The sequence below is a fragment of the Chaetomium tenue genome (assembly GCF_020726465.1).
Source record: "Chaetomium tenue strain MPI-SDFR-AT-0079 chromosome Unknown F5144scaffold_1, whole genome shotgun sequence".
In the NCBI taxonomy this organism is placed as follows: Eukaryota; Fungi; Ascomycota; class Sordariomycetes; order Sordariales; family Chaetomiaceae; genus Chaetomium; species Chaetomium tenue.
The window spans coordinates 1765845-1793081 of NW_027117329.1; the positions used below are offsets into that span (position 1 = coordinate 1765845).

Consider the following 27237-nt stretch of genomic DNA (forward strand, 5'->3'; position numbering starts at 1 on the left):
GGACCAGATGATGGTCAGACGATGATGGTCAGACGATGATGATAATGATGATGATAATGATGACGATGATGGCCTGGTAGATAGATGTAGGCGAGTATTCGACAAAGCGGGATGGTCAAACGGTCGCCGTGACTCCCAAGAGTTGGAGGGAAACGAAGTTTAGCAAGTCATTGGGGGGGGGGGGGGGGGGAGGGGTCGACGGCAGCCTCTTTTACAAACGTGTCTTGAAGACCCAGGCGCAGGGCTCAGCAGAGGGAGAACAGGCTGGAGAGTGCTAGCTTCCACAGTTCCACAGGTAGCCAGTCCTTTGACTGTACGCGTACACAGTAAAAGGCCCAATCAAAGGTGGATATGGCAGACAAAGAAAATCGATCAAGAGGGAAGGAAGGTGCTTGGGAGTTGGCACACTGTTCCCGGATTTGGCAATCAAATTTGCTCAGCTGTGCCGTGGCAAACTCGCCGTCGCAAACTCACCGTCGCCAAACACATTACGAAATACACATCGCATTAAAACTTCATCATGCTTCCATAATTCCCATGTGTAGGTGCCTGCCTAGGTACCTTACCTAGGTAAATAGACACTCGGTTAGTATGTACCGGAACATCTTGCCGCACTTCGCATCTGGACTGTATCGGGACCGTGGCAATATCATTAACCTCACCACAACAAATAAAAGATAATCAGAAGCCCTCAAAGCCGCCGCCTGTCAAATCTCGTGGTCGTATTGCGGACCATTCAGTGTGAGCAAGGGATTCGGTGCGAGTGCGGCTGATGGAGACATGCCAAAGCTACCTGAATAACACAGAACCACCTGCCCGCCCCGACGAAAGAAAAAGGAAAGGAAAAAAATAAAAGAAAGCGAGGCTACCCAAGCCATCCGCCATCTGCGCCGATCAGCCATAATACATCTCCTGGAGCTTCCTCTGCCATTTCTCGGTCATGGACACCACCTCCTCCATCTTGGTTTGGAGTTCGACCGTGGTCGTGGGGCACCCTGCCTTCGAAGGCAGATGATCCAGCCACATCTTCAACTCTCCCTCAACCCAGGCCATCTCCATGACCACTGCGCTCGACAGCCTGTCGAGTCTGTCGAGAGCGCTGATGAACGCGCCGTCGAACATGACCCCCGCCCCCCTTGATGTGTAGATGCCGCGGACAAATGCAGCTTTCTCGGGATCCGAGCACGCCGACGCCCGCCCCCAAAACATGCCGGCTTCAGATTCGGACACCTCCTTGTTCAGACGGTCAATGACAAGCTGGAAAAAGTCGCCCGGCCCGGTGGTCTGAACAGTAGCCCCGCTGTCGTCATTGCTGTGCTCTAGCTTGACCAAGATGGTGAGGTGCTCCAGCTGTTCCTCAAGGAAGTTGCCGACGCTAGTACGGAAGTTGTCGCGCGCCCGCTGGCCCGACTCGATGAGCATGGAGAGGGAATCCAACATGCGTTGGCAGATCTCCCGGTGCTGCTTCAGCCCAGGACCCCAGAAGGCGGTCAGGAAATTGGACCCATGCGCCTTCCCGCTACCCTTGTCGGCGACGGCTCCAGCAACTTGGCTGACGTAGGTAAGGACCCTGTCCTTGTTCCGGAGCTCTGCGTAAAACTGGTCGATGATGGTGGTGCTCCGTTTGCTCGCTTCGAGCGCAATGGCCGGCCAGTCCGTCTGGACAATCTGCTGCCCCTTTAAGCCCTCGTGTCCCAACTCCGGGAAGGCCTTGTTCGCGACTGATGCGACGGCCGTTGCGGATACGGAAGCGGCTACTAGCGAGGCAAGTTCAGTCGACACAAGTGCCGCGACCGCCGTCACGCCCTGCGTCAAGGGGAGCATGGATGTCGGCGTGGCGCTGGGAACCGGCGGCTGAGACGGAGCAGGACACCAGAGCTGCGTGAGGAAGGCCGTGACCACCCCGACCCAGCTACCAAGTTCGCCGGTGTCGCACATCGTGACGCTCCGCGTGATATCATCAAGCCAGGAAACGACCAGGAAGGTGACAGCGAAGCAGAAACTGGCCGTGAGCCGGGTGGTCCAAGTCATTGCTGCGCAAGCTCGATACCACCGGCAGACCGCTCTGAAAGGCGCCATGACGATGTCGCGGAACACACTGAACCCCAGATGCACTCCAGCCAGCCAACCAAGGGCAGCTTGCTCTTGTCCCGGGTTCGCTGTTTGGCTGCTGACCGCGGGTGTCGGTGCCGCTTGGTTTGTCTGCCCGGACTGTTCCGATGTGACGTCCATGGTCGGTGACAGCGTGACTTCTGTGAGGCCGGAAGGGTGCGTTTGTTGGCACAGGGATGGACGGGAGGGTGCAGAAGAGAGTGGGGATGGCGCTGTGCCGATCAGGGACTTTGGGAATTGGGGAATTAGGGAATAAGCTGAGGTTGGGTTGAGACAGGTCTGATGATAGGGGAATACCAGTAACCGAGGGTGGTGGTTGCCAACACGGAGAAGAGAAAATGGGTTGGGGCCGAAGAGGCCAAGTTATATATATGCTGCAAGCGATAAAGCCAAAGAGCAACAGAAGTGCCTGGTACCCCATGGAACCCTTAACAAAGGGGTGAGGCACACGCAGACACAACGAGAAAGTCACGACACGGCGAACACCAAAGCAACGGCAACCCGCCACCATTGTCGGCCACCGCCTAGCCCGTGCAGTCCCTGCCCGCTCTTGTGGGTTCCAGCATGAGAGGATGCGAGGTATCGGGTTCCCCCCCCAGCCCTGAAGCGGGGATTGGAACAAACACCGGAAAGGGGCGAAAGAAGTTGCGGTGGTTTCTGATGGGTCTCGCGTCCACGCGGCTTTGTGGCGGCCGCCCACTTGCCTGGCAGTCGTCAGCAACTACCTGGCATCTTCCATCCAGGCCGGCCCTAGCCAAGATCCGAGCGCTCACATATTTGCTTCGCGGCCCTAACTCGCCCGGGGTCCAGGCCGCGGCCGGCCCAACCATCGGAAAGGGGCTGGATGTCGAACCAGGGGGTGAAGCAGTTGAGAAGTCAAACCGGCCGGCATAAACTGGTTGTGGTGCCGATCTATCTCGTCGTCGGGCAGCAATCCCCCACAAGTAAGCTGAATGGGGGTTGGAATTGCTCGCAAATCGACCCTCTCTGAACGCACCCAGGTGCCTGTCCTGCGGGCTCCCTTTCTGGCACACCCCAAGTTCCAGGATGGGCCTCCAGACCAGAGCCACAAAGAGCAGCGCCGCATGTTGGGACGTGCAGTGCGGGTGCACCCACCCCCCCTCCCAGCTTATATGGGCGTACCATGGAGAACCGGCCCTGGTGTTGTTGGGCAACGAGACGGGCCAACGGCTCTCAGGCTCCTATCCCCAACCCAGCCCCTTTCGTTCTTCTTCCCATCAGTTTCAATAACCCGAAACAGCGCTCGTGGATGTCCTGCTCCATGAAACACCCCTCGCCTCCCAATCCTAACCACTACTGCCCCAAGAACACCGCCAACCCCGCTCGATGGCACCGCGACCATCGCGCCGCGCACAAGCGCGCCCACCACCGCCTATCCCCTCGCGTTACGAGCGGTACGTATCGCCTACTCCTCACAGCCCGCTCTCCCGGCCCTTGCTGACTCCGCCTATAGCTTCTCCGCCTGAGCCAACAACCTCTGCGCACGCATGGCGCTCCCCGCGGCAGTTCTGGTCCTGGTCGTGGGCCTCGTCTTTGCCCGTTGGAAACCCCACAGTCCTGAACGGTACGGGCCGACGTCGCACGAGCGGCAGGTAATTTGCAGCGCCCATGGCCATCTGGAGATGCTGGCGGAATACCCCAACGACGCCATCAACGTATTCGAGCTACTGAGGCTGGACCCGCGCAAGGCGCCGTTTTACCCACCAAACAAATCGTACTGGCGGGTGGACGACCAATACCAGGAAGTCCACGACAAAGTCACGCAGCACCACATGGAGATGTTGAACCGCGCCAAGGCCGGGCTGCGGCGCCCCAACCCCCGCGAGGTGGATTACGAAAAGACCCTCACAATGTCTGCCAGCGTCTTGGAGCAAGACGGGCCGCGACTGTACTATCTCGAGGTGTTCTTGCCTATGCTGGAGAAGGAGATCGAGGGCAAGCCGCGCGAATGCGTCTGGTCCCTGGTCCACGCGTTTCACCTCAGAGAGTGTGGGGAGACCTGGGAGATTACCGGCATGCGGTCCCTGAAGAAAGGCAACGCCCTGACCAAAAAGGCCTGCGCTTGATGCTCCCAATACACCGGGCCGGCGTCGGGTGGTGACCTCGGTTGATTGATGGCCCGGCGTGGAAACGGCGGAGCGTGGAGGCCAACGAACGCCATGTCATGTATTCTATTCGCTACCGCACTTCATCGGGCATTCCAGTTGTGATCGGGGGAGAGGCACTGAACGCGAGTCGGATAGGATAGGCGGTAACGAATACATCGATTTCATTGTCGCGGTATTGACGGGTATCGAGAACCTGGTGCGCTCTCTTGCTGAGACATGACGGAGGTTGATGCTTAGGGTATAAATATGGTCGATGGCGGAAGTTGTCCGGCTGGTGTCGTTGGGTAAGAAATAAAAGTTAAGAGGTCGTACCTGCATCATTAAAACTGGGCAAGCAAGCAAGCACATGAACAGGTAGCAGGGGTATCGCCAAGCTCATTACAAGCAGCCAACCCTAACCCCAAGTGAAGACAACCATCACGAGAACAGCTCCCCATCGGTTGCGGAAGTCTTCGGAAGCAGCGAAGCCAGGCAGATATTTCCACAGCAAAACGCACTCGAATCCGGCCAAGCCAATAAACCGAGGTACTACCTAGGTAGGTAAGAACGGGGGTCATGGCCATCGGCCACCAGCCCTCTAGCAAAAGTACCTATCTCTGTACATACACTGCCATGACCGCTCCCATGCAACCGTCTCCAACGCCTGGCGGCCGCCCAACTCGCCGCGTTCCGTCAATGATCTTCCTTGTCATAAGTCAATACCGTTCGTAATCTAGCAGCCGCGCGCAACCTTCTTCGCGGGGTAACGCAGGCAGGCAGGCTGGCAGGCAGGCCCCCCCCTCACGGGCAACGCAGGCCCCTCCTCAGGGGCAACGCAGACCCGGTACCATCAGGGCCCTTCTAGAACCCGGCGACCGCGTCCGTCATCAGATCCTCGTCCTCGACCTGGTTCATAAACCCGACGCCATAGTCCCTCTGCCAGTCCTTGTCCTTCTTCTGCTGGCCGGCCAGGAACCGGACGTAGTCGCGGTTGGTGCCCAGGCGCTCGTTGGTCGCCTTGACGATGGGTTCCAGCCCCTTCAGCCGCTGGGCGGTTTGCAGCATCTTCTGCCCGAACCCGGCCTCCGAGAGCTCCTCGTCGGGGACGTGGAAGCTGAGGTAGGCCGGGCCGTCGGTCGGCCGCTCGACTACCCCGCTCAGCATCCCCTCGTCGATCATCTGCTGCACGAGCTGCGCGACCTCGGCCTCGGTCGCGAGCGGCGCCCCCGTCTCGGCGCTCTGTGTGCGCGTCCGGATTTTCTCGAGCGAGATCTTGGTGTACACCTGCCGGAGCTTCAGGATCTGCCACCTCTGGTAGTGTTGTATCACCAATCGTATCAGGTTGAGGTTGTTTTCCTCGCTGAAGAACTGCGGGCCTAGGCCCTCATATTCGGTCTTGAGCGCCCGGGCCGTGTTCTCCCCAAATGCGCTGCCGATTGATTGGTAGGGCTTGCCCAGCGCGGAGAAGGCCTTCTGCGCCCCGGGGGCCGTGATAGTTGGCAGCGTGTGCGCCTTGCCCGTCAGCAGCAGCCCGATGAGGACCCATTTATTATGTGCCTCCACCATGATCTTGCTACACGAGTGAGTGTCCCTAGCGGGGTATGTGATGACCCGCTCCAGGGCGTCGAGCGCCTGGCTCCATGACCGTCTCTGGATGAAACAGAGGCCACGGAAAAGATCGTACTGCAGCACGTCGCTGCTGCTCAACTGCTTCGTCAACCCGGCCTCAACGGTCACGTATGATGCCGGCGGCAGATCCGGACTGCCGAGGGGTCGTGGCTCTTGTAAACCCTTGACGCCTGGGTAGAAGACGATATTCTTCTCGAGGAGGGGCAGCGCGAGCTCGATGTTGTCGGTCGTGTACGCGAGTTTGACTAGAGCAACATGGTGGCTGGTGAGCACCGAGCCGGTCGGATCGATCTTTAGGAGTGCTGTCGTGAGGAGGTTTACTGCGACGGAAGCCTGGTCTTGGTTAGCCACCGGCAAGGCCGTGGCAGTGCAGCAGTCACTTACCGGAAACAGATCTCCGCTGGTGAGCCAGTCGAGAACCGACGCAAACGCTTTCCCCGCATAGCGTATCTGGCGGGCGTCGAACGAGACGAGAAAAATGGAGACCTTGGCCAGGAGCTCGGGTTGGGGCAGACCGTTGGCGACCCGGGCGGCGATGAGCAAGCTCAGGTACGAGATGGAATTAATTGCTGGGTCAACATGCTGGGAACAATCAGTAATCGAAAATTGGGAAGCTCAACCCGAAAGACACGATCCACGCACATCGAGGAGCTGGGCGGCGGTATCTTTGAAGTTTGGTGTCACGGCCAACTCGCCCACGCTTTGGCTGTGTGACTTGGCAGCCGAATTGTACAAGTCATCGTCGGTAATCCCGCCCGCTGGCGGGAAGTTGAGAAGTACCGAGGCAATCTGATCCATCTGCAACTCGTCGGCGGTGGTGGAATGGGCGTACTTGGGGAGCTTGGTTTGGTGCTCTGTCGATGTGAACGGGTGCGGCAGAGGTCAGTTGTGACGTCGGTAGACACGGTAGCTATCACGCACTTCGGATCGATTCTTGTGACGCGTGTCTTGTTTTAAAGTTGGCTTTAAGAAACCGGCGCTGATGTAAAATTAAATGGTGTGTATCGGTCGATTGAGAGAATGCAGATGGGATTCATGATTTGTTATCAGAGGACCTACCTGATGTATAGGTTGGTCGAGCCCCGCGATTTGGGGCCACTGGAGCCTTGAAGTGCGGAAAGACGAGAGGCGCCACAGGAACAACCCTGCTCGCCAAGCTTTTGCAGCAGGGTCCAAAATAAGCAAACGCCCCGGGGTAGCTATTGTAATGGATGCGGCCAATTACATACATAACTAATACTTCGTCGAACCTCACGCTCGATTGCACCAAGATTGCGATAGTGTATATCCGGATATCCTGTAATGTTTTATGCAGTAAATCGTTGAAAAGCTGCTGTGGTGTATTTGAATTTAGTGGTGTGAGTTTAAATGCTGCAAAAGCTGGGTATGGAAGCTAGCTTCCATGTTTACCGTCTCCCGTACAAAAGCCCCACTACATACCACAGTACTGTGTAGGCTGTTGACACCAAGCTCCATTGAGATATAACGGCGGACTCGGCAGAAGTCGCACTAGGGAGATCAAGGCAATCCGTTGATAATCGAGGGCAATTTAAATCCATTACGAGTAACTCCAAGACACAAGGCCCAAATTTCAGTTCAATACAGCAACAAGAACCATGAGCCGGAGCCTCTTGCGAACCCCTCCTTGGCCCGCTCCCCTTTACATTGCTAGTCCGCACCTACACGCTCATGTCCTTGATGAGTTCGGCTAGTTTGTTGGCCTCCGACGCGTAGTCCAATAGCGTGACGTTCATCACCTGAATCCGGAGCCTAAATCTACCTGTTAGCAGACATTCTTGAAGAGCAGGAAAGGGAAGAAGAAAGCATACTTCGGCTGGTCACCGTAGGTATCCATCTTGGCGCGGCACCGGAACACCATCTTCCTGCAATTAGCTGCGTTAAACGCCTCTTCACAGCTTCCATCATCTCTGTCCTTTAATTCCATCATTTCGTCGGCCGACTTGCCCATCATAATGCGGGCCGAGTCATCGAAGCAGCTGACCCAGGTGTGACCCGTGTGATCGCTGACGTCGACGCTCATGATATAGCGGTACTGTGCCCGGTCGTGGGTTATGTTGCACTTCTCGCACCGCCACTTGTCATCCATCGACGGCGTCACCTTCTTGCTGCAGTTTTCGGATATGCAAGCCGGGTAAGCGAAGTTCTCCTGTCTGATGTGCACAATGGTCCCCTTGATGGTGAAATACGCTGTGTCTTCCATCCCGAGGTTCTCGGACTTGATCTGTGCGATCATCTTCATCTCATCCTTTTGACCCGAGGCAGCGCCAATGGACGACAGGTGGCTGTGCGTTGCGAAGGTGGCGTTACCCCTACCCTGGGCCTCGTACCAGCCCTTCAGCTTGTGCGCCTCGGGGATGTCCGGATCGACCGCCATCGTGCCCGATGACAGGAGCGATAGGCTGCGCCCGCCAAAGTCGCTGACCCGCATGCCCTTGAAGGCAACGACGGACTCTAGGCTGGCATCAAACTCGGCGGCCGTCTTGCCCCAGATAGTCACTCGGACCGAGTAACCCGTGTCGTCGACTAGGGTCAGCTCGCGCTTGTCGTAGCCCTTCTGCGTCGTCTTGGACAAGATCTCCTCCTGTTTGCCCACGTCCTTCAGGACACCGATGACGTCGATGGTCGCATCTTTCTCAACTTCCTGCAGTTCCTGGATGGTGCAGAAATTGAAGCGGACTTGAGGCACGGAGCTCTGGTCCTCGGCTTTCTCGATGACCGTGTCATGCTGAAACATTATCTCGTAATCGTTGGCGACGTTACTGAACTGCTTCTTGGCCATCTGCACTTTGCAGGGTGTCGAGATGTAGTAGACGGAGCCTTCCTGCAGCAAGTCGTAGAACTGATCAACCTCGGTATTGAAGCCGGTCGCCCTGATCTCGCCACTCTCGTCCAGGAAATTCACGCTGAAGAGCTTGCCCTCGCTGTTGGGCTTCTTCCATGTTCTGATATCTGATTTGGTTGTGACTCGGGCCTTGATGGTCCACTTGTTCACATACGGGGAAACGGCCTCGATGGGGTATATTGTGGCACCGGAAGGCCCGGTGTTCCCGCCGCCGCCCCCTGTGCGCGAGGCTAGCTGCCGCTGAACCTGTGGCTGGAGTTGGGGTGTTGTCTGCGCAGCCGGCTCGCTCTTGGCGCCGTAAAAACTAGCGCTGTCACTCGTAGTATTTTGGCGCTCGCCCGTTGTAACTTCCATGCTCTTAGGGTCGCCGATCTTGTCCGGCGTGCCGAACTCGGTCATGACTTCGAGGTCCAAGATAATCATAACGCTAGACAGGTTGTGCGTCAGCATCGGTATACAGACTCGGGGCGGAAGGGAAAACGACGCACTTTTTTCCCTTGAGAGACTGGGCTTGGTATTGCTTCACGCGCACGATGGATCCACGCTGTAACTGACCGTCGTGCATCACATGGTTCGCCTGGGTGGCCAACATGCATTGCACGTAGTTGCGTAGGTCGCTGAGGACGATGCGGTATCTCTCGAGGGCGGCAGCTCCCGGACCCTTGCTCTCGAGAGTCTTGATATGAAGACATTGCATTACCGGGACTGGGTATTGCACGGCTGCGCGGTTGGCGTCGAAGAAAATGGCCCTGGCTTGGAGTCAGATGACATTTCCACGAGCATCCCGAAATGGGCCTGCCAACTCACTCTATCGCGCCCTGTGATATCTGTTGTTCCGCCATGTTGGGTTGATTTTGGTTGATTGACGATGTGTGCTGAGCGAGCCCGGTGTTGAGGCAAGCAGAAAATGAAAGTTGTTTTATCGAAGTGGCGGTCGATGCAAGGCTCGGAGGGGTCGCGTTGGGCAGGGGCAGAACGCGTCGAGGGGCATCAGTTTAATGGGCCCAGGCACGCACAGTGTATATAAAGTGCCAACCTTCTTAATCACACGGTTCATCCGATCTCAATCCTGTCATCCCGACCTCCATTTGACATGTACAAATATGCCATTACAACAGACAGGTGAAAAAGCCAGTAGGCCAAGACAATCATTCCACTCCATAAGATTCGGATTGTTTTTCTACCGTTCTTTCGCCCATCTTCTTTTAAATGTACCATTTTCTTTCCCCATGGCTGCCCTCTTCAGGACTAAGGGACCTCAAGAAAACCGAGAGCATTTCAAACACTAGGTACTTCATACACTGCAACATATGGAAATCAGAGGAAACGAAACATCCAGTTCCCCATACCCCGCCAAGAGCACCTGCCTTACGGTGGTTTCTCGATACATGCAAGGCACTGTCTATCGCTTGTGCTCGTACTGGCTCCAGAATGATCGGCCACGGTGCACCTTCAAACTTCCAAGGCCATTGGTGGAGCAATTGTCTCCCCGCTATGTCGGTGAGGGGTGGTGTTCAACAACATCTCTCTGCAATTTGACATCCTCTCCCATTTTCATGCTCTCAAACCCGTCGTGAAGGTGACTGTACTTGAAGTAAAAAGTGCATCACTTCGTTTCTCAAGATAACGTGGAACCAAACCAGATCCCCAACCCGATTTCGATTTCTCAAGACCTAGACGGGCAGCCTTAACAACCAAACACCCCATCCCCCCTTTTCCCCCCCAAACCCAACCAAACCCAACCCCCCAACCGCCCAAAATGGCACCCCCCATCATCGACTCCCACATCCACCTCTACCCGGCCTCAGAAGCCGCCTCCCTCGCCTGGTTGACGCCGACGCACCCCCTCGCGGGGCAGCACTCGGTCGACGAGTTCCGCGCCGCCACCGGCACCACCACCGACCCGCCAGTAGCCGGCTTCGTAGTGGTCGAAGCGGACCGGCGCAACGACGCCGGGCGGGACTGGACCGCCCCACTCGCGGAGGTAGCGTGGATGGCGCGGGTGGCGACGGGGGCCGGGGTGCGGGCGGGCGAGGGCCACGCGGCGGGGGACGACGCGCGCCTGTGTCTGGGCCTGGTGCCGTGGGCGCCGCTCGCGCGCGGGCCCGACGAGCTGGGCCGGTATCTGGAGCGGGTGGAGGCCGAGGCGGGCCCGGAGGCCTGGGCGCGCGTGAAGGGGTTTCGGTATTTGTTGCAGGATAAGGAGAATGGTACGGCGTTGGGGGAGGGGTTTGTGGAGGGGTTGAGGATGTTGGGGAGGAGGGGGTTTGTGTTTGATGTGGGTGTGGATCAGCATCGGAGGGGGAGGGTCCAGTTGGAGGAGGTGGTGGAGATGATTGATCGGGCGCATGAGGGGGTGGAAGAGGAGGAGAAGGTCGTGTTTATTTTGGGTAAGTTGTTGGTTGGTTTTGTGATGGGTGAGGTGGTGGGTGTGCACTCATGCTGACGATCCTGGGTAGATCACCTGTGCAAGCCCGACTTGACCATCCTCAATCAGACGGACCCTTCGTTCATTGCATGGTATGTACAGGCAGAACAAACTCATTTCTTGGGGAGCGGCGGTGCTGACAACAATACCTAGGCGCACTGCCATGTTCACACTCAGCAAGTGCCACAAGACATACATGAAGCTGAGCGGTTGCTTTGCCGAGCTGCCGGACAAGCTGAAGGAGCGGTCTGCCGAGGACATTTTTGCGGCCATCATTCCGTGGCTGGCGGTCGTGGTCGCGGCGTTCGGCCCGAGCCGGATCATGTTTGGCAGCGACTGGCCTGTCTGCGCGGTGGGCGTGGGCGATGATGCATGGAAGAAATGGCGCAAGGTCGTTGACATGGTGTGCGATATGGCCGGCTTGAGCGAAGAGGACCAGGCGATGCTCTGGGGCGGGACGGCCAAGGTGGCTTACAAGCTCGAGGGCTAGAATTGCATGAAAGCTGCTGTATTCCTAGCCTCTCCTGGGCTGTTACTGCGCTGATTAACAACTACCCCTTGTAATAAGTTTGGTCCTATTTACAATGCATTCCTCATGCTGTTGGTATGTCAACAATGTGAAAGAGAAAAGCAAGTGTGAGAATCATGCTGGCTAGCAAAAGCTCATCGGCTATCCCGTTCGAAGGTTGCCGGCCCCGAACCCCCCTTGGGATTTACTTCGGCTGGTTGGCACGTTGATTGGAAGGGGCGGACCCTTTCTATTTAACTTACCCCATGGCAACTAGACCTGGTGATCTCCCTTGAAAGGTATGTACACCAGACCTTTCTCCCCGGGGCCTTGACCACCACCTCTGCCCGTTCGACCATATAGGGGCAGTCGTTGATTATGGGCATCGCACAACTTCTACATCACCGACCGACCACCTTGGGGCTACCACCGTGTCTGTCTCCCTTCATCGTTTTATTTTCCATCCCTTTACAAACACAGGGCAATTGGAATGTGGCGATGGCCTCAGCCTCCCAAACGGCTAAAAACAAACAAATGGGAAAATAATCTAGCATAAAATAAAATTAGCTGGTCGTTCCCAAACACGCAAAAACCATAGCAACAAACCTCTGCGAGCGGCTTCGGACCGCAGCGGAGTGATACCGGGGATCGTTACGCCTTGATAACACCCAGCCAACAGACCCGCGGGCAACCTACCGAGCGGCCGGGCTATAATTCCGGCCTCAAAACAACTCTCTCAGGGGCCAAATATCCCGGAACAAAACAAAGACCGACCCGACCGGCCAACCATCCCACACAACCAGTGTGGCGTTAAGTATACATAGAAGGGTAGGTAACACACGAAAAACGCCTCGAACCCGCTACGCCACCTCCGGGTCCCGGTCCCGGCCCAGGAGTGGGCCAACCGCCCGTGGCCTCCCACGGACGGACCGCAGTCTTGGCATAACGTTCGCCAGCAATGCTGCCCCCTGGCATTCATGAAGCGCGGCTGATTTAACCGGCCAGGCCAGGAACAGATTCCAACATCCAGCCATGGATGGCTCCTCCCCCCGGTTGCTGGTGAGTGACATCGTCGTTGGCGGAAGAATGCCGGCCAGCCATGCCAGGCCCCGTTTGAACATATTTCAACGGTCGCTACAAAGTGGTGTAGTGTACATACCTCCATGTCGATAACGCGGCAGGCGAACGAATCGGCGATCCCGCGCCTTGACCCCGATTTCAGCTTCACCGGCCGCGGGTTTTTTTCTGTGCGTGCGACTTTCGCTTGGGGCAGATTGCGACGCTGGGGTGTGACGGGGACTCCTGCTGTTCCCGGCGGTGCCGCACACTGCATTTCCGCGCGCCTCCCTCTGCAGAGCTATGTATGTACATACCTATTCTTGGTATATTGAGATGCATGCGGTGGTCTGGTAAGGGCACTCGTTTAGTTAGTTGTCCGCCGTGATTGGCAAGTGGTCACGGGGGCTGCCTGCGGTGAAGGTCCCTCGTTGGCTGGTCGAAGGAAGGGAAGGAAAACCGATGATAATCTCCCGTCTTTTTTTCTTGTTGTGCGCAGCTCGGCAGTTCCAGACAAGTGAAACTAAGCAAGCTCATCATTCTCGCAACCGGGCCGAGGGAGACAAGCAGGCGAACAAAGCCGAGGGGTAATTAGGTAGGGAGCTCGGTGAGTTAAGTGACCAGGGATGAAGATATGACACAGCTCCATCCCGGTGTCTGTGTGTATATCCACTTGATAAATGGCTCAACAGCGAAGAGAACAACCGCTCGCCTCACAAAAACGGACGGGCCACGCCAGATGACAAACCCGCACTGCGATGGAAAACACAGCCGAAGCGGCTCCAGGCCAAGCAAAGAAGCAATCAAATTTAATCAGTCCATGGCCCGGTTGACAACGCAGCGCAACCACATGGCAGGAAAAATAGGGGCGAGGGAATGCACGACGGGAACTCGATCCGCGTCTTGGCACTGCTCCCGGCAGCACGGAAAATCTGGGGAAAGCAGCTGCAAGCGGTCAAAGCCAGAAATGCATTCCGCAAAGGACCAAGGGTGAAAAAAGCCGCCGACCGCATTTCGCTAGACCGGAAAACGGCGCCGGTGTCCGGCTCCTTGGCTATTACGCTAGAGTGAGTACAGATTCGGTAGTTAGTTATGGAGAATAATGCATCAATGCTATTAAACTAGTTAGGTATTACGTTGGGTTGGGCGGTTGGCTGTTGGGTGCCCTGGATGAAAAGGGGCGCATAAACAGTTCATGCAGGGCAGGGGGTTTGTTCTGCCGGGAAGCCCTGTTTGCTCCTGAAGGTTCCAGAAGACTGCTTGAAACGGCCGAGCAACGGGGGTGAGGCAGGGACTAACGGGCGGGTTGCGGAGATCAGACGAACGGCGTCCTGCATTTGTTTGGGTTGTCCACGTCATCTGCAGTCGTATGGCGAGGGAAAGCCATAGGCTGACCGAGAAGACAGGATATCCGGGGTTTCCGGCGTTCGCGAGAGCCTGCGTGCCTGCTCCTCATGCCATCCTCATGCCAGGCCAGTCAGTGCTGGCCTGCAATGCGAGCGGTAGCGATTTTGCACTGAAATTGGAAGATGGAGTCGCGGACGGAACAGGCCGTGGCTGGCATGCTTTGCCGCCCTCAGGGAACATGGTCAGTGGACACAACGCCGTCAGCCTGAGGAGAGCCAGCAGGGCAAAAAATGGCCGGTTTGGTAAGGCCGGATTCATGCGCCGCCCCCTTGTTAGATAGTCCCGTAGCCAGTGCCTTCCTACCATTGCCATTCTCGCCGATGAGCAAAATGTGCCGTGGGTTGAGGTGCTTGGTGTGACGTGAATCAAGGTGATCCGGGTTTCTGGCTGGCTGGAATATCGCAATATCCAGCCAGTGCCGGAACGGGATGAAAGTGAGGCGTGGCTGGTGGGAAGAATGTTTGCCAATCAAGCGCTGCACTGGCTGGGGAGGGATCAGAGTGCCCCGTCTAAACCGTCGTACCCGAGGTGGCTCGGTCCTTAATTGATGAGAACGTGTTACCAAAAAGACGAAACCCCGACAACAGCGCCGCGAAACAGGCAGCGACGTCCAAAGTTTTTGGTGAACGTTTGTGCAACGCAGGCGCGCAGTGGCTCGAGGGTTGGCCAGTGGGGCTGGAGCTGAGTCAAGTGGAGCTGACAATCCGCACCAATCGCGTTTTACCCCACAGACCCCAGACGGGCGTTCTGTGGATCTTTGGTTTCTTGACCCGAATTTGGACAAGTCGCGGGTCTGCCCCACGGGGAGAATTTTCTTCGGGCACACCATTCCCGCATGTTGATGTCGACCGCGACTGCGGTCTTCACCTACCGGCTGCCAGTGCCTGCCCGATCTGGCACGTCTGGGCACCTCGGACATGACTCCCCTTTCTCTCCCTTACCGCCTCTTGACGGTGAGAGGGAAGGAGCTTACAACAATCCAATGGCGCCCTTGTCGACCCGTCAGACCGATGCACTTGGCCGTGGGAACAACCCGAAAATTTGGAAGAAAAAAAAAAGTGAGCAGGGCATCGATCGGTTTGGCCCCGGAGATGGCCCACCATTTCAAGAGCCCCGTCAGATCCGTACGAAGTCTTTCGTCGTACCTTGGCTGTTGGCAGGATTCCTCTCCACCGGTTGGAATGATAACCTGGCCGGGCCGGGAAGACGATTCCCCTGTGTACGATTTTACGCAAGGGGCCAACCAACAGGTGCCTTCCTGGTTTTGTCATCCGATTTATCCAGCCATGTTTGCGAGCTTCTTGGTCAAAATGACAGGCACAGCGGGAGAGCGGATAAGTTTTTGCACTCCCAGACAGGGTTCCGGCCTGGAGTTTGTAGCCCTGTCGAGCTGTTGGGTACGCTGTCCGCAATCCACGGAAGTTCCACCGCCAGAAATGGGGGCCGAGCAGTGCTTCCGTGCCTCCCCAGGTCGTTTGAGGACACCCCGTCCGCCTCGCGATGCCACATCGCCGCAGGCAGTTCCTGGGGCTAATCTCACCGTCAGAAACCAGTATTTTCTGGCGTTCTGGCTTTGATGACAGGTTTGTACGAGACCGGATTCATCACTTTTCTGTTTGCTTCACATGCTGGGGCACCACCCGCCACCAGAGTGACAAGTCACTTATACCCCTTGCGGACACCAGCAATCGTGTGACACACCCGGCCTTCTGCGTAAAAGAAAACAACCAGGGAAGAGCGAAAAAGAAATCTGAGGCCACGGTACAAGGTACTCCGCCATCCGTCCCCAGAATTCCACTGGGCCGCACCCAGAATTCCCAGTCTCACCCCCCTCCCTCCCCTGCCTACTCCCTGTCAAACGGCCGGTCTGGTCTGGTCTGGGTCTGCTCTCTCCCTGGCCGGGCCTTCTTCCACATAAAGACTCAGTTGGTCTCAGAAAAGTTTCCTTTTGCTTCCCGTTTCTTTTCTTACCCGACCGCCTTGTTGACCGACCTTCCCGTGTGGCCGATCGCAGATCTATCCGTTGGAAGCAGTAGCCGAGGACCAACACAAGCCCGTGAAACCGAAGCGCACAAGCAACCACACATAGCCGGGTATTAATACATATCAACCTCGGCCGCCCTCTTGCCCATCGCCTCGCTTCACACACAGCCTTCAACCCGCTCGCCGACTTTACCGACCAAATCTTATTAATCATCGCTCGCCTGCCTCTCCCAAAGGTAGCCCGCCTCAACTGTCCACCTTGTTCTCGCCCTACCGGTGTTGACCCAGCCCAGTCCTTCCACCACCACCCATCATATCCACCACAATGCCTTCCCACGTCGCCACTCCGCTCGCCGCGCCCATCCCGATCCCGGCCCCGCGCCGGAATCTGGGCCTGATCACCACCCAGGAGCTGTTCGCCAGCCTCAACGCGACCCTGGCGTCCAAGATGGACGAGCTGGTCACCCCCATCCACCACATCCGGGAGGCCGACTACTCCGTACCGGCCCCGCCGCCGCCGAGCCCCGTTAGCTTCCGGGACCACTGGCCCGCGTCGATGCGCCGTTGAGTGGGCTGCCATCTGCCTCATTCGATGGCAACCCAATTTCTTCTTTTTTCACTCTGATATTGCTACACTATCTGGGCGTTCACGGTGCCATCGGCGAATGGTCTGATCCAAATCTCCTTCACACCACGGGAACACACATCGCATCACCAACTTTGGGGTTGCCTCTTCTCTGTCGACAACAAAAACAACACACAACTTGTATCACCAACATCAACCCAGCCAACGACCGACCGGCCAACAAACCAACCCCGACATTACCATCGTACACACCCTTATTATTATTACATCCTTCCGCCCCTTACCGTGGCCGATCCCCTTGTTGGCCCGGCCCGGCTGGGCGGAAGCGAAACAGTCCACTTCCGTCGTATCATTCATGGGGTTGGGGCTACGGGTCCGGTTCGGCTTGGTTGGCTCCCCCCCTTCAACACCGCCACCGCATAATCTGAGCCGCGAGTTTCTTTTGTTTTTATGGGATGGGTTTGGTGTTTTGCTTTGTTTTTGTCTTTGTGTTCCTTTTTGGTCCCGGGATAGCAGGCAGATGAGGGCAAGCGGGATATGCGGGCGTACATAAAAGTGTCGGTTTTATTTTTTTTATTTAGGGTTGGACTTGGTCGACCGACTGCTTGCAGCGGTATCTGATTCGGGACGGGCACGGCATTTTGGAGGCTTAGCTTTTGTTTGTTTGCTTGGTTGGTTGTTTGCTTGGGGGAGAGCTATCTAGCCAGACTAGCTAATTGTGTTACTACCACCATCCTCACCATCCTCATCAACCCATCCGCGCCGTGACCGCCGTTACAGATTGCCTCAAACTACTAACAACGAAACCCATCCCCTGCAGGAGCACGCCATCAACCAACTCACCGCCTCCATCTCTACCCATGACACGAATGACAATGAATTGCGTGCCGCGACCACCCGTTTACGTGATATCAACCCCCCCAAACCCCCTTTCTCCCGACTACTGCCGCCGCACGCCGCAGCAAAGCCCGTGATTGTGATTGTGATTGTGGCGGCTTCCGTCCTTAGCGTAAGCACACAGCTAGCACATAAACTACTGTAGTGGGCGGTTCGGCGGTTCGGCGGGGAGGGAAATAAGGGAAAGGGGCGGGATGTGGGGGGTGCGTAAGACAATGCCGGCCGACTGTCTCCGTCTCCGTCACTGCTTTTGTCTCCGTCTTGGGGGCGGCGCGCGGCTGGCGTGGTGTAAGTGTAGTGTACTGTGTAATGCAGTGCAGTGGGGGATCGGGGATTGGGGGGTATGAGGATGGGGATCTGTCATGGGGATCTGTGATTTGGCGGTTGTGTGTTGTGTGGGGTTGTGGGGTTGAGTTCGGTTCCGGTTTCATCGGTTTACATGCGATGCGGAATGAGCATTCGTTCGTTTGTTGTGTCTTTGGCTTTTGCGGGGTGGTTGTCGGATTGGGATTTTGTGTCGGGCTTGGTTGGCTGGTTGGCTGGTGGAAGGCCGGTTCCGGTTGGAGGCTGTATCACGGTGTAATCTCGTGTTGACTGAGAGGTGATTGGGGGTGATGTCTTAGCGACCGACTATTGGGTTCGGGCTTTGACGATATTCGGGGTATTTCAGCCACTCGTTCCATCTTAGGCTTGCGGTTCACCGGAAGAGGACGATGAAGGCGGCAAGGGTAAACGAGAGGGCTTGACGGCATCGGCTACCGAGACTTGTTGTTCCTCGTTTAGGACCGATATCTTCACCCGACTGTGATCCTTCCTCTACCCGAGACTCGGCGATCACGCTGTTCTCGTGGGGTTGGATTATACGCCGGGCTGCCATGATCGGAGAATACGACGGTGGCTTTTACCCCGGATGGGGAATCATTGATGGATATACGGCAGCCGGGGCTGAGACACGGGATACGATGCTACCTCCGCTGAAGCGTGTCGTCTTGACTTCCCTCCGTCTTACATGCACGATCTCCTTAGGTGGCCGTTCAACGCTCAACGAGGAGTGAGGATTAGGTCTCTTGCCCGTTTGGGATATTCGGAATTCGGGCAGTATCTACTATGAGTCTTGGCCGGAAGAGTGCCTCGGTGTGCCTGACTGCATCCCCTGTGTGGGGGTCACATCTTCAGAGATTCTCCGACCGGGTTTCGCGGATCGTGGTTATCAAGGTACAGCAAGTCAAGCTGGTTCGGTGACACATGTAAGCGGTCCTTATATTTCCGGCATGGCGAGAGGTGAGTCGCCGTCCTTATGGAAGCGAACCCGGATGGATAGGTCAAGTCGGCACCATGCGGTGTCACCACGACAAAGATGGGGGTGGATGTCTTGTCCCCATATCGTCGGCTGAGGGCTGCCTGACCAGTCTGTCCCACGTCGCAGTTGGGGTGGGGGTTTCCGCTTTGGAGGTGGGGGTGCTTGGTATGTATGTACATACAACAAGAGCAGGATTACGCGGAGACGAACGGCACGAGAATGGGTAAAAGTAAGGTAGGGGTAAGTAAGTCAAATCAGCATCGCTGTATTGGTGGTATCAATGCCATTCCGCGCCGCCGCAGTATGCCCAACAAGGAAGATCATGCCTCGTACATACATACACACACACACTCACACACCCAGACACCCGCCCACAACCGCAACTCTTCAACTAACCCCCCACCCCCACCGCTAGAACCAAAACCCCGAAAGAAGACGCCCTTTAAAGCTTGGCCTCCTCCTTGAGCGTGCCGACCTTGAGCTTGGGGCCGTACTTTTCGAGCACGCTCTTGCCGTGGTACTTCCAGAACTGCTTGGTGGCGTCCTTGCCGGCCATGCGCTTGAGGATCTTGGCGCCGCCCGGGTGGTCGTCGAGGAAGCCTGCGGGTTGCGTCGGTTAGTTAAACGGTTGTGTCAACGTGTTCACCGCTGTTGGTGGGACGGTTGGTCGTTGATGGGTTGCCGGCGATTTGAAGCTATTCGAAGGGGGGTAATAAAATATATCCTGAGAAAAACATACCGGCAATATCGTAGACACCGTCGTCGACAATGATGAACATGGACTTCTCGTCCTTGTGCTGGGCGACCTCGGCCTTGGTGTATTGCTGAGACATGGCGGTGGTGGTGGTGGCGGTATGTGAGATGGGGTTTTACAAGATTGAGTTTCGATGATGCTGGATGTTCACGAAGCAGATGAAGCCAAGGTCGCAAGAGTGAGAGTGAGGGTGAGTGCGATTGTTAATTGTCGAGCGCCGAGTGGACGGCGAAGAAGGACGGCCGTCGGCTCGGCTCCGCAGCTGCCCTGAACCTCGGCTTAACCGATGCGCCAAGAGTCTGGACCAGGGGTAAGAGGGTCTCCCCAGACGTCATCCCCGGATTATGTTCCGACGATAGACCAGGGGTAATAAGAAGACGAGATGGAGAGGCTGCAGGCTAACTGGGAAGCGTCACTGGTCTAGCCGCGATCTTCTGCATGCTCCAGAGAAATTGATACATACAACTAAAGGTATGTGCCGTTGACTTTCGCCGCTTCTCGCCATTTCACCTTATGTCAAGGGTATATGTATATTCCAAACCACAATCTGCTGCCGCGCAACCCGTCTAGACTCTAGATACCGTAACGCCATGCAATGCCAAAGAGGACCAGCCAAACTCGAAATCAAACCACCCACTCACTCAACCAACCTTAAACCAGCAACCACACCCCCAAAGCAATGCCCATCCACACGGCCCCCCTCACCACCTCGACCCTCCCGGCGGCGTTAGAGCCCGGCCCGCAGCACGGCCGCTTGACAAACGTCACGTTGTTCATAGCCGCGGCCACCTCAAACACGCTGCCCGGGTAGTTCCCGTAATTGTAGTAATCCACATTCAGCACGTTGGGGGCGCGCCCCCAGTCGGTGCGGCAGTTGTTAGCCGCCATCCCCAAGCTGCCGGGGCCCTCGGCGGCGTTGGTGACGTTGAGCTGGCTGACGGCGGGCACGAGGATGGACTGGCCCAGCAGCGAGACCTCGGCGTTGAGGTTGTGGTTCATCATGTACAGGCGGCGGCGGGCGTCCTGGGCCTTGAGGTCGGGCGGGCGCTGCACGGTGCAGGGGAAGGCGGTGTCGACGGGGTCGAAGGGGGTCTCCCACATCTGGCTGAACTGGTCCTGCAGCCAGGGGTAGGCGGTCTGGTTGGCCATGTAGTCGAGGAACATGACGACGCGCTGGCCCGACAGGATCATCTGGCCCAGCGTCGGCCAGTCGTCGACCCGCATGGGGATCACGCTGGGGGTGTAGACGAACTGCTTGATGCCCGACGCCTCGATCGCCCCGGCGTACTTGTCCGGCGTCGAGTAGTTGCCGTTGCCGAGCAGGATCGTCACCACGTCGTACGGGTGCCCCGCCACCCAGTCCTTGACCTGCCGCAGCCAGTCCGTGATGGGGCCCGCGTCGAGCAGGTCGCAGCTCGTGTGGCAAAAGTGCGGCTCCGTGCCGTTCACGGGCCATTGTATCTGGGCCTGCAGGAAGCGGATGCCGTCGTTGAGCTGGTCGATGACGGGGAACTCTTGGTTCGCGGCGGCGCTGCCGGGGCGCGTGAAGGGGCTGTTGTGGCAGCCGACGTGGGTGATGTTGCTGTACTTGCGAGCGCAGAGCTCGGGGTAGTTGTTGCAGGGTCGAGTATTAGTGGGCCGCGGCGGAGTGGTCTGGGTCGAGGTCGAGGTCGCGTTGCCGGAGCTGGCCGACGCCGAAGAGGCTGCCGAGCCGGTGATGTAGGTGACCGTGTTGGGGGTGGCGGCTTCGGTGTAGCTTTGCGTGAGTATCCCGAGATCGGTGGGCAAGCTCGTTGTAGCGATGGTGATGCGCGATGTTGGGTCTTGGTAGACGCCAGTTGGTATGCCCGTCGATTTCGTTGCGTCGCTTCTTGTACCGGTCAACATTGTGACACCCGGGTCGTTAGGGTCGACGCTCTCGACGTTCTCGGCCTTCTCGACCTTCTCGGCCTTCTCGACATCACTTTGACCGTAAACAGGGCCAATGCTGAGCGACAACATGCACAGCACGCCGACAATGCGTTTGAAGGACGCCATCATGCTGAATGATGGTGGGAAGGACTGTGTTTCGAGCCTTCGTCAAGGCATCGAGAAAAAGAAGAAAAAATAAAGGATCCAAATTGAGAGTAAGAGCGAGAGATGAGGGGCGGATCCAAGTTAACTGGGCAGGGCCGGATTTCGACGAGACTCTTCGTACCCGCAGGACAAGAAAACCTTAAAACAGTAAAACAGGGCGTCGACATGGGTTTGCAGTTCCCCCTGCCGGATAGCACTGCCGCAGTGGTGGGGTTCTTTTTCGCGCTCTCCACCCTTGCAGCCGCCAGCGGTTGTTCGAGACCAGACGGTGCCGTGGGTGCCAAACTCATCTCTTGACCAGTCGTCACCAGCCGTCTTTCACAACTTGAATCCATCCAATCAATTACTTCGTCCTGTGTCGCCAATTCATCCGAGACTTCTCTCTCCTCCCCAATGCAGCCACGAAACCATTGCTGATGCTGACTGCTGTAGATTCTTGCATTATCAACAACTCGTATCACATTTGGCAAGCAATGAACCGCCATGTCTCTCCTTGCCGGTACTTCCGATCAACGAGATGACGTCTACGCCAAGAGTCATCGGCTGAAGATCCGATATTACCTTGGAGCGTGGCCACCGGCATCGCCTGTCAGCTTTTGTCAATCAACATGGAAACAGCCAGTGGCAGCTCCGTTTCCTTGGAAAGCCCGCACCTAACTCCGTAATTCGCATTGAGAGCCAGAATGAGGGAGTTGATTTTCGGTCTCGATTCTCAACATGCGAAAATCATACCACAATGGCTTCCCGGTATTCGTCACAAGAGGGGAAGCGCTGACCGCTAAATTTCAGGAACTCTCGTAGCCAGTTGATCTCCCACTGACCCTCGCAGTTGACGCTCTCCAAAACAACCTACCGCGGACCGCCGGCTGAACCCCTGTCGCGCATCGCATCTGCACAGCCCAGCACTTGGCAGAAGCCCCTGCACCCACCACGACACGACATCATCGATGCAGAAGTGAACCCCTTGGGCCTGGAACATCTCAATCGATCACTCATTTCTTGCCGTCGCTCCCCATTTTGGGGTTTTTGACATTACTCCACCCCGGAACCTGTTTGTTTCGCGCCTGATTCAGTCAATCGTTTTGGAATTCTTAATTTTTTGACTTTTTTTTTTGTTTCTTCCCCAGATTTTCAGGTCTTGGGGCGTCCACCTGGTGCTGGGGTGATATTCAAACGACCATCCCTTAACTACAACTACGGTACATACCTTACTTACCTAGGTCGTCCTTCGCAGCAGGCCTGCTTGAGCTTTAGCTTGTCTACGCCGCTTCCTTTCCGCTGTCGACAGCAAATCCACAGCCAAGATGGGACTACCAGCCGCCCTCCGGCCTCGCATGAAGTCCAGTACCGAGAAAAATGACCCCTCATCACCGTCAAGTCAGACCACGCCAGACCAGGCTGCCGGGACCGGCAGTGCCTCCTACAAGCGAGCAACACGAATGCGCCGGAACTTTGCCCTTAGTGCCTCCTTCGCCTACCTCCTATCATGGATCTTCTTGGTGCTCGTAAGCCCGCTTCCCCGTCACCCCGCAACCGCTTGAGAGAGAGAAAAGTCTAACCTCCAAGCAAAGGTCCTCATCGGCAACACGTACCCGCGTGCCGTGCTCTCAGGCGTCTACTTCTTCAAGCTTGACCTAGCCGACATCATCCCAACATCAGTGCCCAACGCCAGCCTAATCAACAGCATCGCCCAGTCTATCGGCCTGCACGACTTCTACCAGGTCGGCCTCTGGAACTTCTGCGAGGGCTACGTCGGCACGGGCATCACCTTCTGCTCCAAGCCCACCACCCTCTACTGGTTCAACCCGGTCGAGATCCTCATGAACGAACTCCTCTCCGGCGCCACCATCGCCCTCCCCACCCAAATCATCACCATCCTCGACATCCTCCGCCTCACCTCCCAAATCATGTTCGGCTTCTTCCTCACCTCCGCCGTGCTCGCCTTCCTGATGATCTTCCTCTCCCCCCTGGCCGTGTCCTCGCGCTGGTGGAGCCTGCCGCTGGCCATCGCCTCCTTCCTCGAGATGATGCTCATCCTCGCCGCCAGCATCGTCGGCACCGCCATCAGCATCGCCTTCAAGTACGCCGCCGAGGCTCAGCAGGAGCTCAACATCCACGCCCAGGTCGGCGTGCGCATGTTTGTCTTCATGTGGCTGGCGACGGGGTTCAGTATTTGGGCGTTTGCGGTGCATTCCGGCATGGGGTGCTGTTGCACGTCGAAGCGGGATTTGAAGATTGGGAGGAGGGTGGTGAGGGAGGGGAGGGGGGTGAGGAATTAGGCGGGTATTGTGGAGTAGGAGGGAGACATATATGCATATATTTTTGGGACTTGGGGGTTTATGTGGGTGGTACCCGGCCGGGTCAGGATATGGTTGCCGATAGATTGATACCATGGCTGGGGATAGGTAGGTGGGCTGGTCTTTTTTAGAGCGGGCGGCATTGGCATAGAAGCGATTCTGGTATTTAACGGCCATAGATCTCGCATAAGCGGTCTTTTATTCTTACTCTGGCGTGGTACTACTGAGTAACTAACGTCTAAGTGATCACGAGATTTATGTGTGAAACCTAGCTTCACGATTGCGGACTCAACGTATACACGGAGTCTAACTCGTACACAATCCCATTTCGCGTTCACAGACCGTCTCCCCGTTAATGTGAGGAAACCTAACGACATGAGCCAGTCGTTGGCCTGTTTCCCCACACACATGTCAGTCCGAGCCTAGTTTCTCTTAGGCAAGTAGGTATCAGAGAATCTGTTGATGTGTATCACCACTTACAGGTATGAGTTTCTAAGCGCGGTTAATGATGTCCTCCTAGACGAACCTCTCCAACAAACGAGTTTCGTAGGGAACCAAATGCGGCACGCCATATAAGGGAATCAAGCAGCAAGCAACAGACATCTTCACGGGGGGGGATCCATCATGTAGGCAGTTATAGCAGTAGTTATTATACCGACTCAGAAGCCGTCAGCGCAACTAACTACATACCCAAACTCTTTGGCCAACTCCCGTTCCCGAGAATCGCCGCTGCCCAACCTCTCTCCTCCATCACCAAAACACAAAACAAGTGGCTAGCTCAGACCAAGAGCCCAGGTCCAAGGCCACAACATTATCATTTCTCCCCTCACAGGCAGGCTCAACTCCGAAAACATCCCCTAGGAGCGAACCCGAGAAGGGAAACCTTGTCCAAAAAAACCTCCCCACAAACGCAGTACTGTTTGTTCTGGTTGCCGCGAGCTGGACTGATTCCCCGCCAGGGGGAATAGTACTCGGGCGAATTGGTTATCGGTGCAAAAAAGCAGGAAAAGAGGGAACGCAAGAGAGTATTACATCTCAAGACAGGCAATGCAGCCATCGAAACCCCCGCCTCCTCGTCAGTAAAACGAAGGGGGCGGGGGCCACAGACTAAAAAGCGGGAACCGCAGAGGCTGCCGGAACTCTTTCCCATCCATCCCGGGCACGGCACGGCGAGGTGGGGAGTGACAGGGTTAACTCGAACCAGTCGAGAACCCGCCAAACTCCCCGTTTCATACGTGCGGTTTGACAAAAAAATACCCGGGACGGGAAGGGGACGGGTCCGGTTCAGCCCGGCTCACCGCTGCTGTGTTTCAAACAACGAAGTATGGGTTGAGTGAGTGGAACGGCCATTGATATCGGCTCTTTCCGCGTGGAACGGCGCTGGACGGCGCCGACGTCGACTGGCGGTGGATGCCCCCCCGAGCGAAGGGGGGACAAACACCGAGGACACAGACTGCAAAGGTGGGATGTGGAACGATCCGCACCCTTCTGCTGGTCCTCTTATTAAACCAAGTCTTTTTCTTGACAAGACTGCCAAAAAAAAAAAAAACATTCATCTTCTTCTGTTGATCCTCACCCGAGGCATGGTCGCAGGTCGCTTAGTCGCGGACGACGATGCCGTTGCGGCGGGAGCTGCGCTCGACGTACTCAGCCTCGTCCTCGGAGGAGCACGAGTCATCGTACGAGCAGCGGGAGCCGCCGCAGTCGAGGCGGACGCGCTCGCCCTTGCGGGTGATGCCGTAGCGCTCGCAGGTGCAGCTGGAGCAGTCCGAGGCCGGGGTGCTGTAGCCAGACGAGCCGGAGGTGTCAGAGCGGTACGAGAGCGAGGAGCCGACCGACGAGACCGGGGAGCCGGGGGCGCTGAAGTCGGTGATGACGTCCTCGTTGTAGTACTCGTCCTCGTAGATGCCGGTGGCGGCAAAGCGGCTGCTGAGCTCCTCCTCGTCAAAGTCGTTGTCGAGGATGTGGCGGGTGGCGTTGGGCGACACGGGCTTGGGGGCCTTGATCTGGGAGATGGAGAGGGGGCGGCCCTTGGCGATGTCGCCGCTGGTGGACGAGCGGCTCTTGGACGAGGAGGTCGACTTTCGGGACGACGACTTGGAAGAAGAAGAAGAGGAAGACTTGGCCTTGGGAACGTCAAGGATGTTCAGGGCGCGGCCGGTGGTGGGCTCGACGGTGGAGTCCTCGCTGGGGTTATGCGAGACGTGGTACCCATCGATGATGTAGTAGTACCAGTAGCGCTGGCCGGGCTGGAGGGTAGCCTGCTGGAAGCGGAAGGTACCCTTCCAGGTGCCCTTGGAGGAGCTCTTGTCCTTGGAGAGCGGGAGCTGGCCGCTGTAGTTGTCCCAGGAGCCGAGGAGATGGACGGTCTTGACGCCGGAGGAGACGCGGAGGGAGAATGAGAGCTGGATGGCGGACATTTTGAACTTCGTTATTAAATAAGAATCGAGTGCTGAAAAAATTGGATTGTCTTGAAAAGAATGGACTTCTGCGCTGAAGAGCGTGTGGAGCAAGTAACCCGGTGTTGTTTGGGTTGAAGTGGATTAAGTTGGATGATAGCGAGACCAGCAAGCTATCGAATTTGATTTTTTGGATTAATTGGATTAACAGAGCACAGCTCCGTGGAAGGTGGGAAAAAAAAAAGAAGGGGGAAAAAAGAACAACACAAGGTCGATTGTTGAGTGCTTGCTGCAGAAAGAAAAAAGAAGGGAGAGGGAATGAGGCCGAGGGGAGCGGCCCTTATATCATCACGAAGCCATGTCTGGGAGGAGAGGGAGGGGAGGACAGCGGGGGTGGGTTGCCCAGCTGCCCATCACTGGCCCGATTCAACGAATCGGCTGGGGTAGCACATAGCGAGCAGGTCGCGCAGAAGGGGCCATGGAGCATGCGGGTTGCCGGCCGAGAGAGAGAAAGAGCGATGGTCCCAAGCAGGAACACCCATTCCCCCCTGTCCTCCTCGAGGTGGGCCGTGCAGCCATGCAGCACCACTACTGCACGATGGGCGGCTAACAAGCGAAGAGCCAAGTGAGAGATCAGATGGAGACTCTCGGACTGGAGGGAATAGTCGAGGAGGACCTGGAAGCATTTCTGTGGGGAGGCTGGCCTCCGCAGATGTGCCGGTGCAAGCACGGTGATCACAAATGCTATTCCGTTTCGGGACTAGTTTGGCGTCTAAATCCCTGTACGCATTGGCCAATTAGGGAAGGCACACACCAACGTCGTCCCTTCTTCGA

The 27237-nt window shown here is 56.7% G+C and overlaps 12 protein-coding genes across 12 annotated transcripts; 5 read left to right on the top strand and 7 right to left on the bottom strand.

The window, feature by feature from the left end:
• Positions 1 to 894: 894 nt before the first annotated feature.
• F5144DRAFT_481152 (uncharacterized protein) lies at positions 895 to 2424 on the bottom strand (the record flags this gene model as incomplete). The annotated part of the gene is made up of 2 exons (XM_066785268.1): positions 895 to 1878; positions 2098 to 2424. Coding segments are annotated over 2 exons (1311 nt in total), but the record flags the coding sequence as incomplete, so codon positions are not given.
• A 1196-nt stretch (positions 2425 to 3620) lies between these two features.
• F5144DRAFT_588448 (uncharacterized protein) lies at positions 3621 to 4461 on the top strand (the record flags this gene model as incomplete). The annotated part of the gene is made up of 3 exons (XM_066789930.1): positions 3621 to 3653; positions 3720 to 4153; positions 4338 to 4461. 3 exons carry the CDS (start codon positions 3621 to 3623, stop codon positions 4459 to 4461), a joined length of 591 nt encoding a protein of 196 aa, XP_066648104.1.
• Positions 4462 to 4601: 140 nt separating this feature from the next.
• On the bottom strand, positions 4602 to 6942 carry F5144DRAFT_554268 (uncharacterized protein). The gene is made up of 3 exons (XM_066787836.1): positions 6492 to 6942; positions 6234 to 6431; positions 4602 to 6182 (listed from the first exon to the last, which is right to left on the bottom strand). Exons 1-3 carry the CDS (start codon positions 6645 to 6647, stop codon positions 5082 to 5084), a joined length of 1455 nt encoding a protein of 484 aa, XP_066648105.1. The 5' UTR covers positions 6648 to 6942; the 3' UTR covers positions 4602 to 5081.
• Positions 6943 to 7596: 654 nt separating this feature from the next.
• Positions 7597 to 9665, bottom strand: F5144DRAFT_554271 (uncharacterized protein). The gene is made up of 3 exons (XM_066787837.1): positions 9520 to 9665; positions 9201 to 9461; positions 7597 to 9139 (listed from the first exon to the last, which is right to left on the bottom strand). The coding sequence occupies exons 1-3, from the start codon at positions 9552 to 9554 to the stop codon at positions 7633 to 7635; spliced, it is 1803 nt and encodes a 600-aa protein (XP_066648106.1). The 5' UTR covers positions 9555 to 9665; the 3' UTR covers positions 7597 to 7632.
• A 696-nt stretch (positions 9666 to 10361) lies between these two features.
• On the top strand, positions 10362 to 11828 carry F5144DRAFT_23242 (uncharacterized protein). Its single transcript, XM_066783244.1, has 3 exons — positions 10362 to 11102; positions 11172 to 11232; positions 11294 to 11828. Exons 1-3 carry the CDS (start codon positions 10472 to 10474, stop codon positions 11628 to 11630), a joined length of 1029 nt encoding a protein of 342 aa, XP_066648107.1. The 5' UTR covers positions 10362 to 10471; the 3' UTR covers positions 11631 to 11828.
• Positions 11829 to 14915: 3087 nt separating this feature from the next.
• Positions 14916 to 15710, top strand: F5144DRAFT_23275 (uncharacterized protein). Its single transcript, XM_066783250.1, has one exon. It carries the CDS (start codon positions 14947 to 14949, stop codon positions 15643 to 15645), a length of 699 nt encoding a protein of 232 aa, XP_066648108.1. The 5' UTR covers positions 14916 to 14946; the 3' UTR covers positions 15646 to 15710.
• A 709-nt stretch (positions 15711 to 16419) lies between these two features.
• On the top strand, positions 16420 to 17722 carry F5144DRAFT_597332 (uncharacterized protein; the record flags this gene model as incomplete). Its single annotated transcript, XM_066790867.1, has 2 exons — positions 16420 to 16620; positions 17501 to 17722. 2 exons carry the CDS (start codon positions 16420 to 16422, stop codon positions 17720 to 17722), a joined length of 423 nt encoding a protein of 140 aa, XP_066648109.1.
• A 1597-nt stretch (positions 17723 to 19319) lies between these two features.
• F5144DRAFT_597333 (cytochrome b5-like heme/steroid binding domain-containing protein) lies at positions 19320 to 19710 on the bottom strand (the record flags this gene model as incomplete). The annotated part of the gene is made up of 2 exons (XM_066790868.1): positions 19320 to 19477; positions 19617 to 19710. 2 exons carry the CDS (start codon positions 19708 to 19710, stop codon positions 19320 to 19322), a joined length of 252 nt encoding a protein of 83 aa, XP_066648110.1.
• A 572-nt stretch (positions 19711 to 20282) lies between these two features.
• F5144DRAFT_479667 (PLC-like phosphodiesterase) lies at positions 20283 to 21668 on the bottom strand (the record flags this gene model as incomplete). Its single annotated transcript, XM_066785181.1, has 2 exons — positions 20283 to 21454; positions 21527 to 21668. 2 exons carry the CDS (start codon positions 21666 to 21668, stop codon positions 20283 to 20285), a joined length of 1314 nt encoding a protein of 437 aa, XP_066648111.1.
• A 1343-nt stretch (positions 21669 to 23011) lies between these two features.
• On the top strand, positions 23012 to 23986 carry F5144DRAFT_481364 (SUR7/PalI family-domain-containing protein; the record flags this gene model as incomplete). The annotated part of the gene is made up of 2 exons (XM_066785278.1): positions 23012 to 23212; positions 23279 to 23986. 2 exons carry the CDS (start codon positions 23012 to 23014, stop codon positions 23984 to 23986), a joined length of 909 nt encoding a protein of 302 aa, XP_066648112.1.
• A 1180-nt stretch (positions 23987 to 25166) lies between these two features.
• Positions 25167 to 25600, bottom strand: F5144DRAFT_554285 (uncharacterized protein; the record flags this gene model as incomplete). The annotated part of the gene is made up of 1 exon (XM_066787838.1): positions 25167 to 25600. A coding segment is annotated over exon 1 (242 nt), but the record flags the coding sequence as incomplete, so codon positions are not given.
• F5144DRAFT_554289 (uncharacterized protein) lies at positions 25425 to 26695 on the bottom strand. Its single transcript, XM_066787839.1, has one exon. The coding sequence runs from the start codon at positions 26422 to 26424 to the stop codon at positions 25603 to 25605; it is 822 nt and encodes a 273-aa protein (XP_066648114.1). The 5' UTR covers positions 26425 to 26695; the 3' UTR covers positions 25425 to 25602.
• Between the last annotated feature and the right edge of the window lie 542 nt (positions 26696 to 27237).

Bases quoted from the DNA above. Each gene is read 5' to 3' on its own strand.
- F5144DRAFT_554271 (XM_066787837.1), bottom strand. From the start codon at position 9,554: ATGGCGGAACAACAGATATCACAGGGCGCGATAGA. The intron at 9,462-9,519 runs GTGAGTTGGCAG...ACTCCAAGCCAG, and splicing joins ATATCACAGGGCGCGATAGA to GGCCATTTTCTTCGACGCCA. The intron at 9,140-9,200 runs GTGCGTCGTTTT...CAACCTGTCTAG, and splicing joins CAGTCTCTCAAGGGAAAAAA to CGTTATGATTATCTTGGACC.
- F5144DRAFT_23275 (XM_066783250.1), top strand. From the start codon at position 14,947: ATGTTGATGTCGACCGCGACTGCGGTCTTCACCTACCGGCTGCCAGTG.
- F5144DRAFT_23242 (XM_066783244.1), top strand. From the start codon at position 10,472: ATGGCACCCCCCATCATCGACTCCCACATCCACCTCTACCCGGCCTCA. The intron at 11,103-11,171 runs GTAAGTTGTTGG...GATCCTGGGTAG, and splicing joins GAAGGTCGTGTTTATTTTGG to ATCACCTGTGCAAGCCCGAC. The intron at 11,233-11,293 runs GTATGTACAGGC...AACAATACCTAG, and splicing joins GACCCTTCGTTCATTGCATG to GCGCACTGCCATGTTCACAC.
- F5144DRAFT_554289 (XM_066787839.1), bottom strand. From the start codon at position 26,424: ATGTCCGCCATCCAGCTCTCATTCTCCCTCCGCGTCTCCTCCGGCGTC.
- F5144DRAFT_554268 (XM_066787836.1), bottom strand. From the start codon at position 6,647: ATGGATCAGATTGCCTCGGTACTTCTCAACTTCCCGCCAGCGGGCGGG. The intron at 6,432-6,491 runs GTGCGTGGATCG...GATTGTTCCCAG, and splicing joins CCGCCGCCCAGCTCCTCGAT to CATGTTGACCCAGCAATTAA. The intron at 6,183-6,233 runs GTAAGTGACTGC...AACCAAGACCAG, and splicing joins CCAGCGGAGATCTGTTTCCG to GCTTCCGTCGCAGTAAACCT.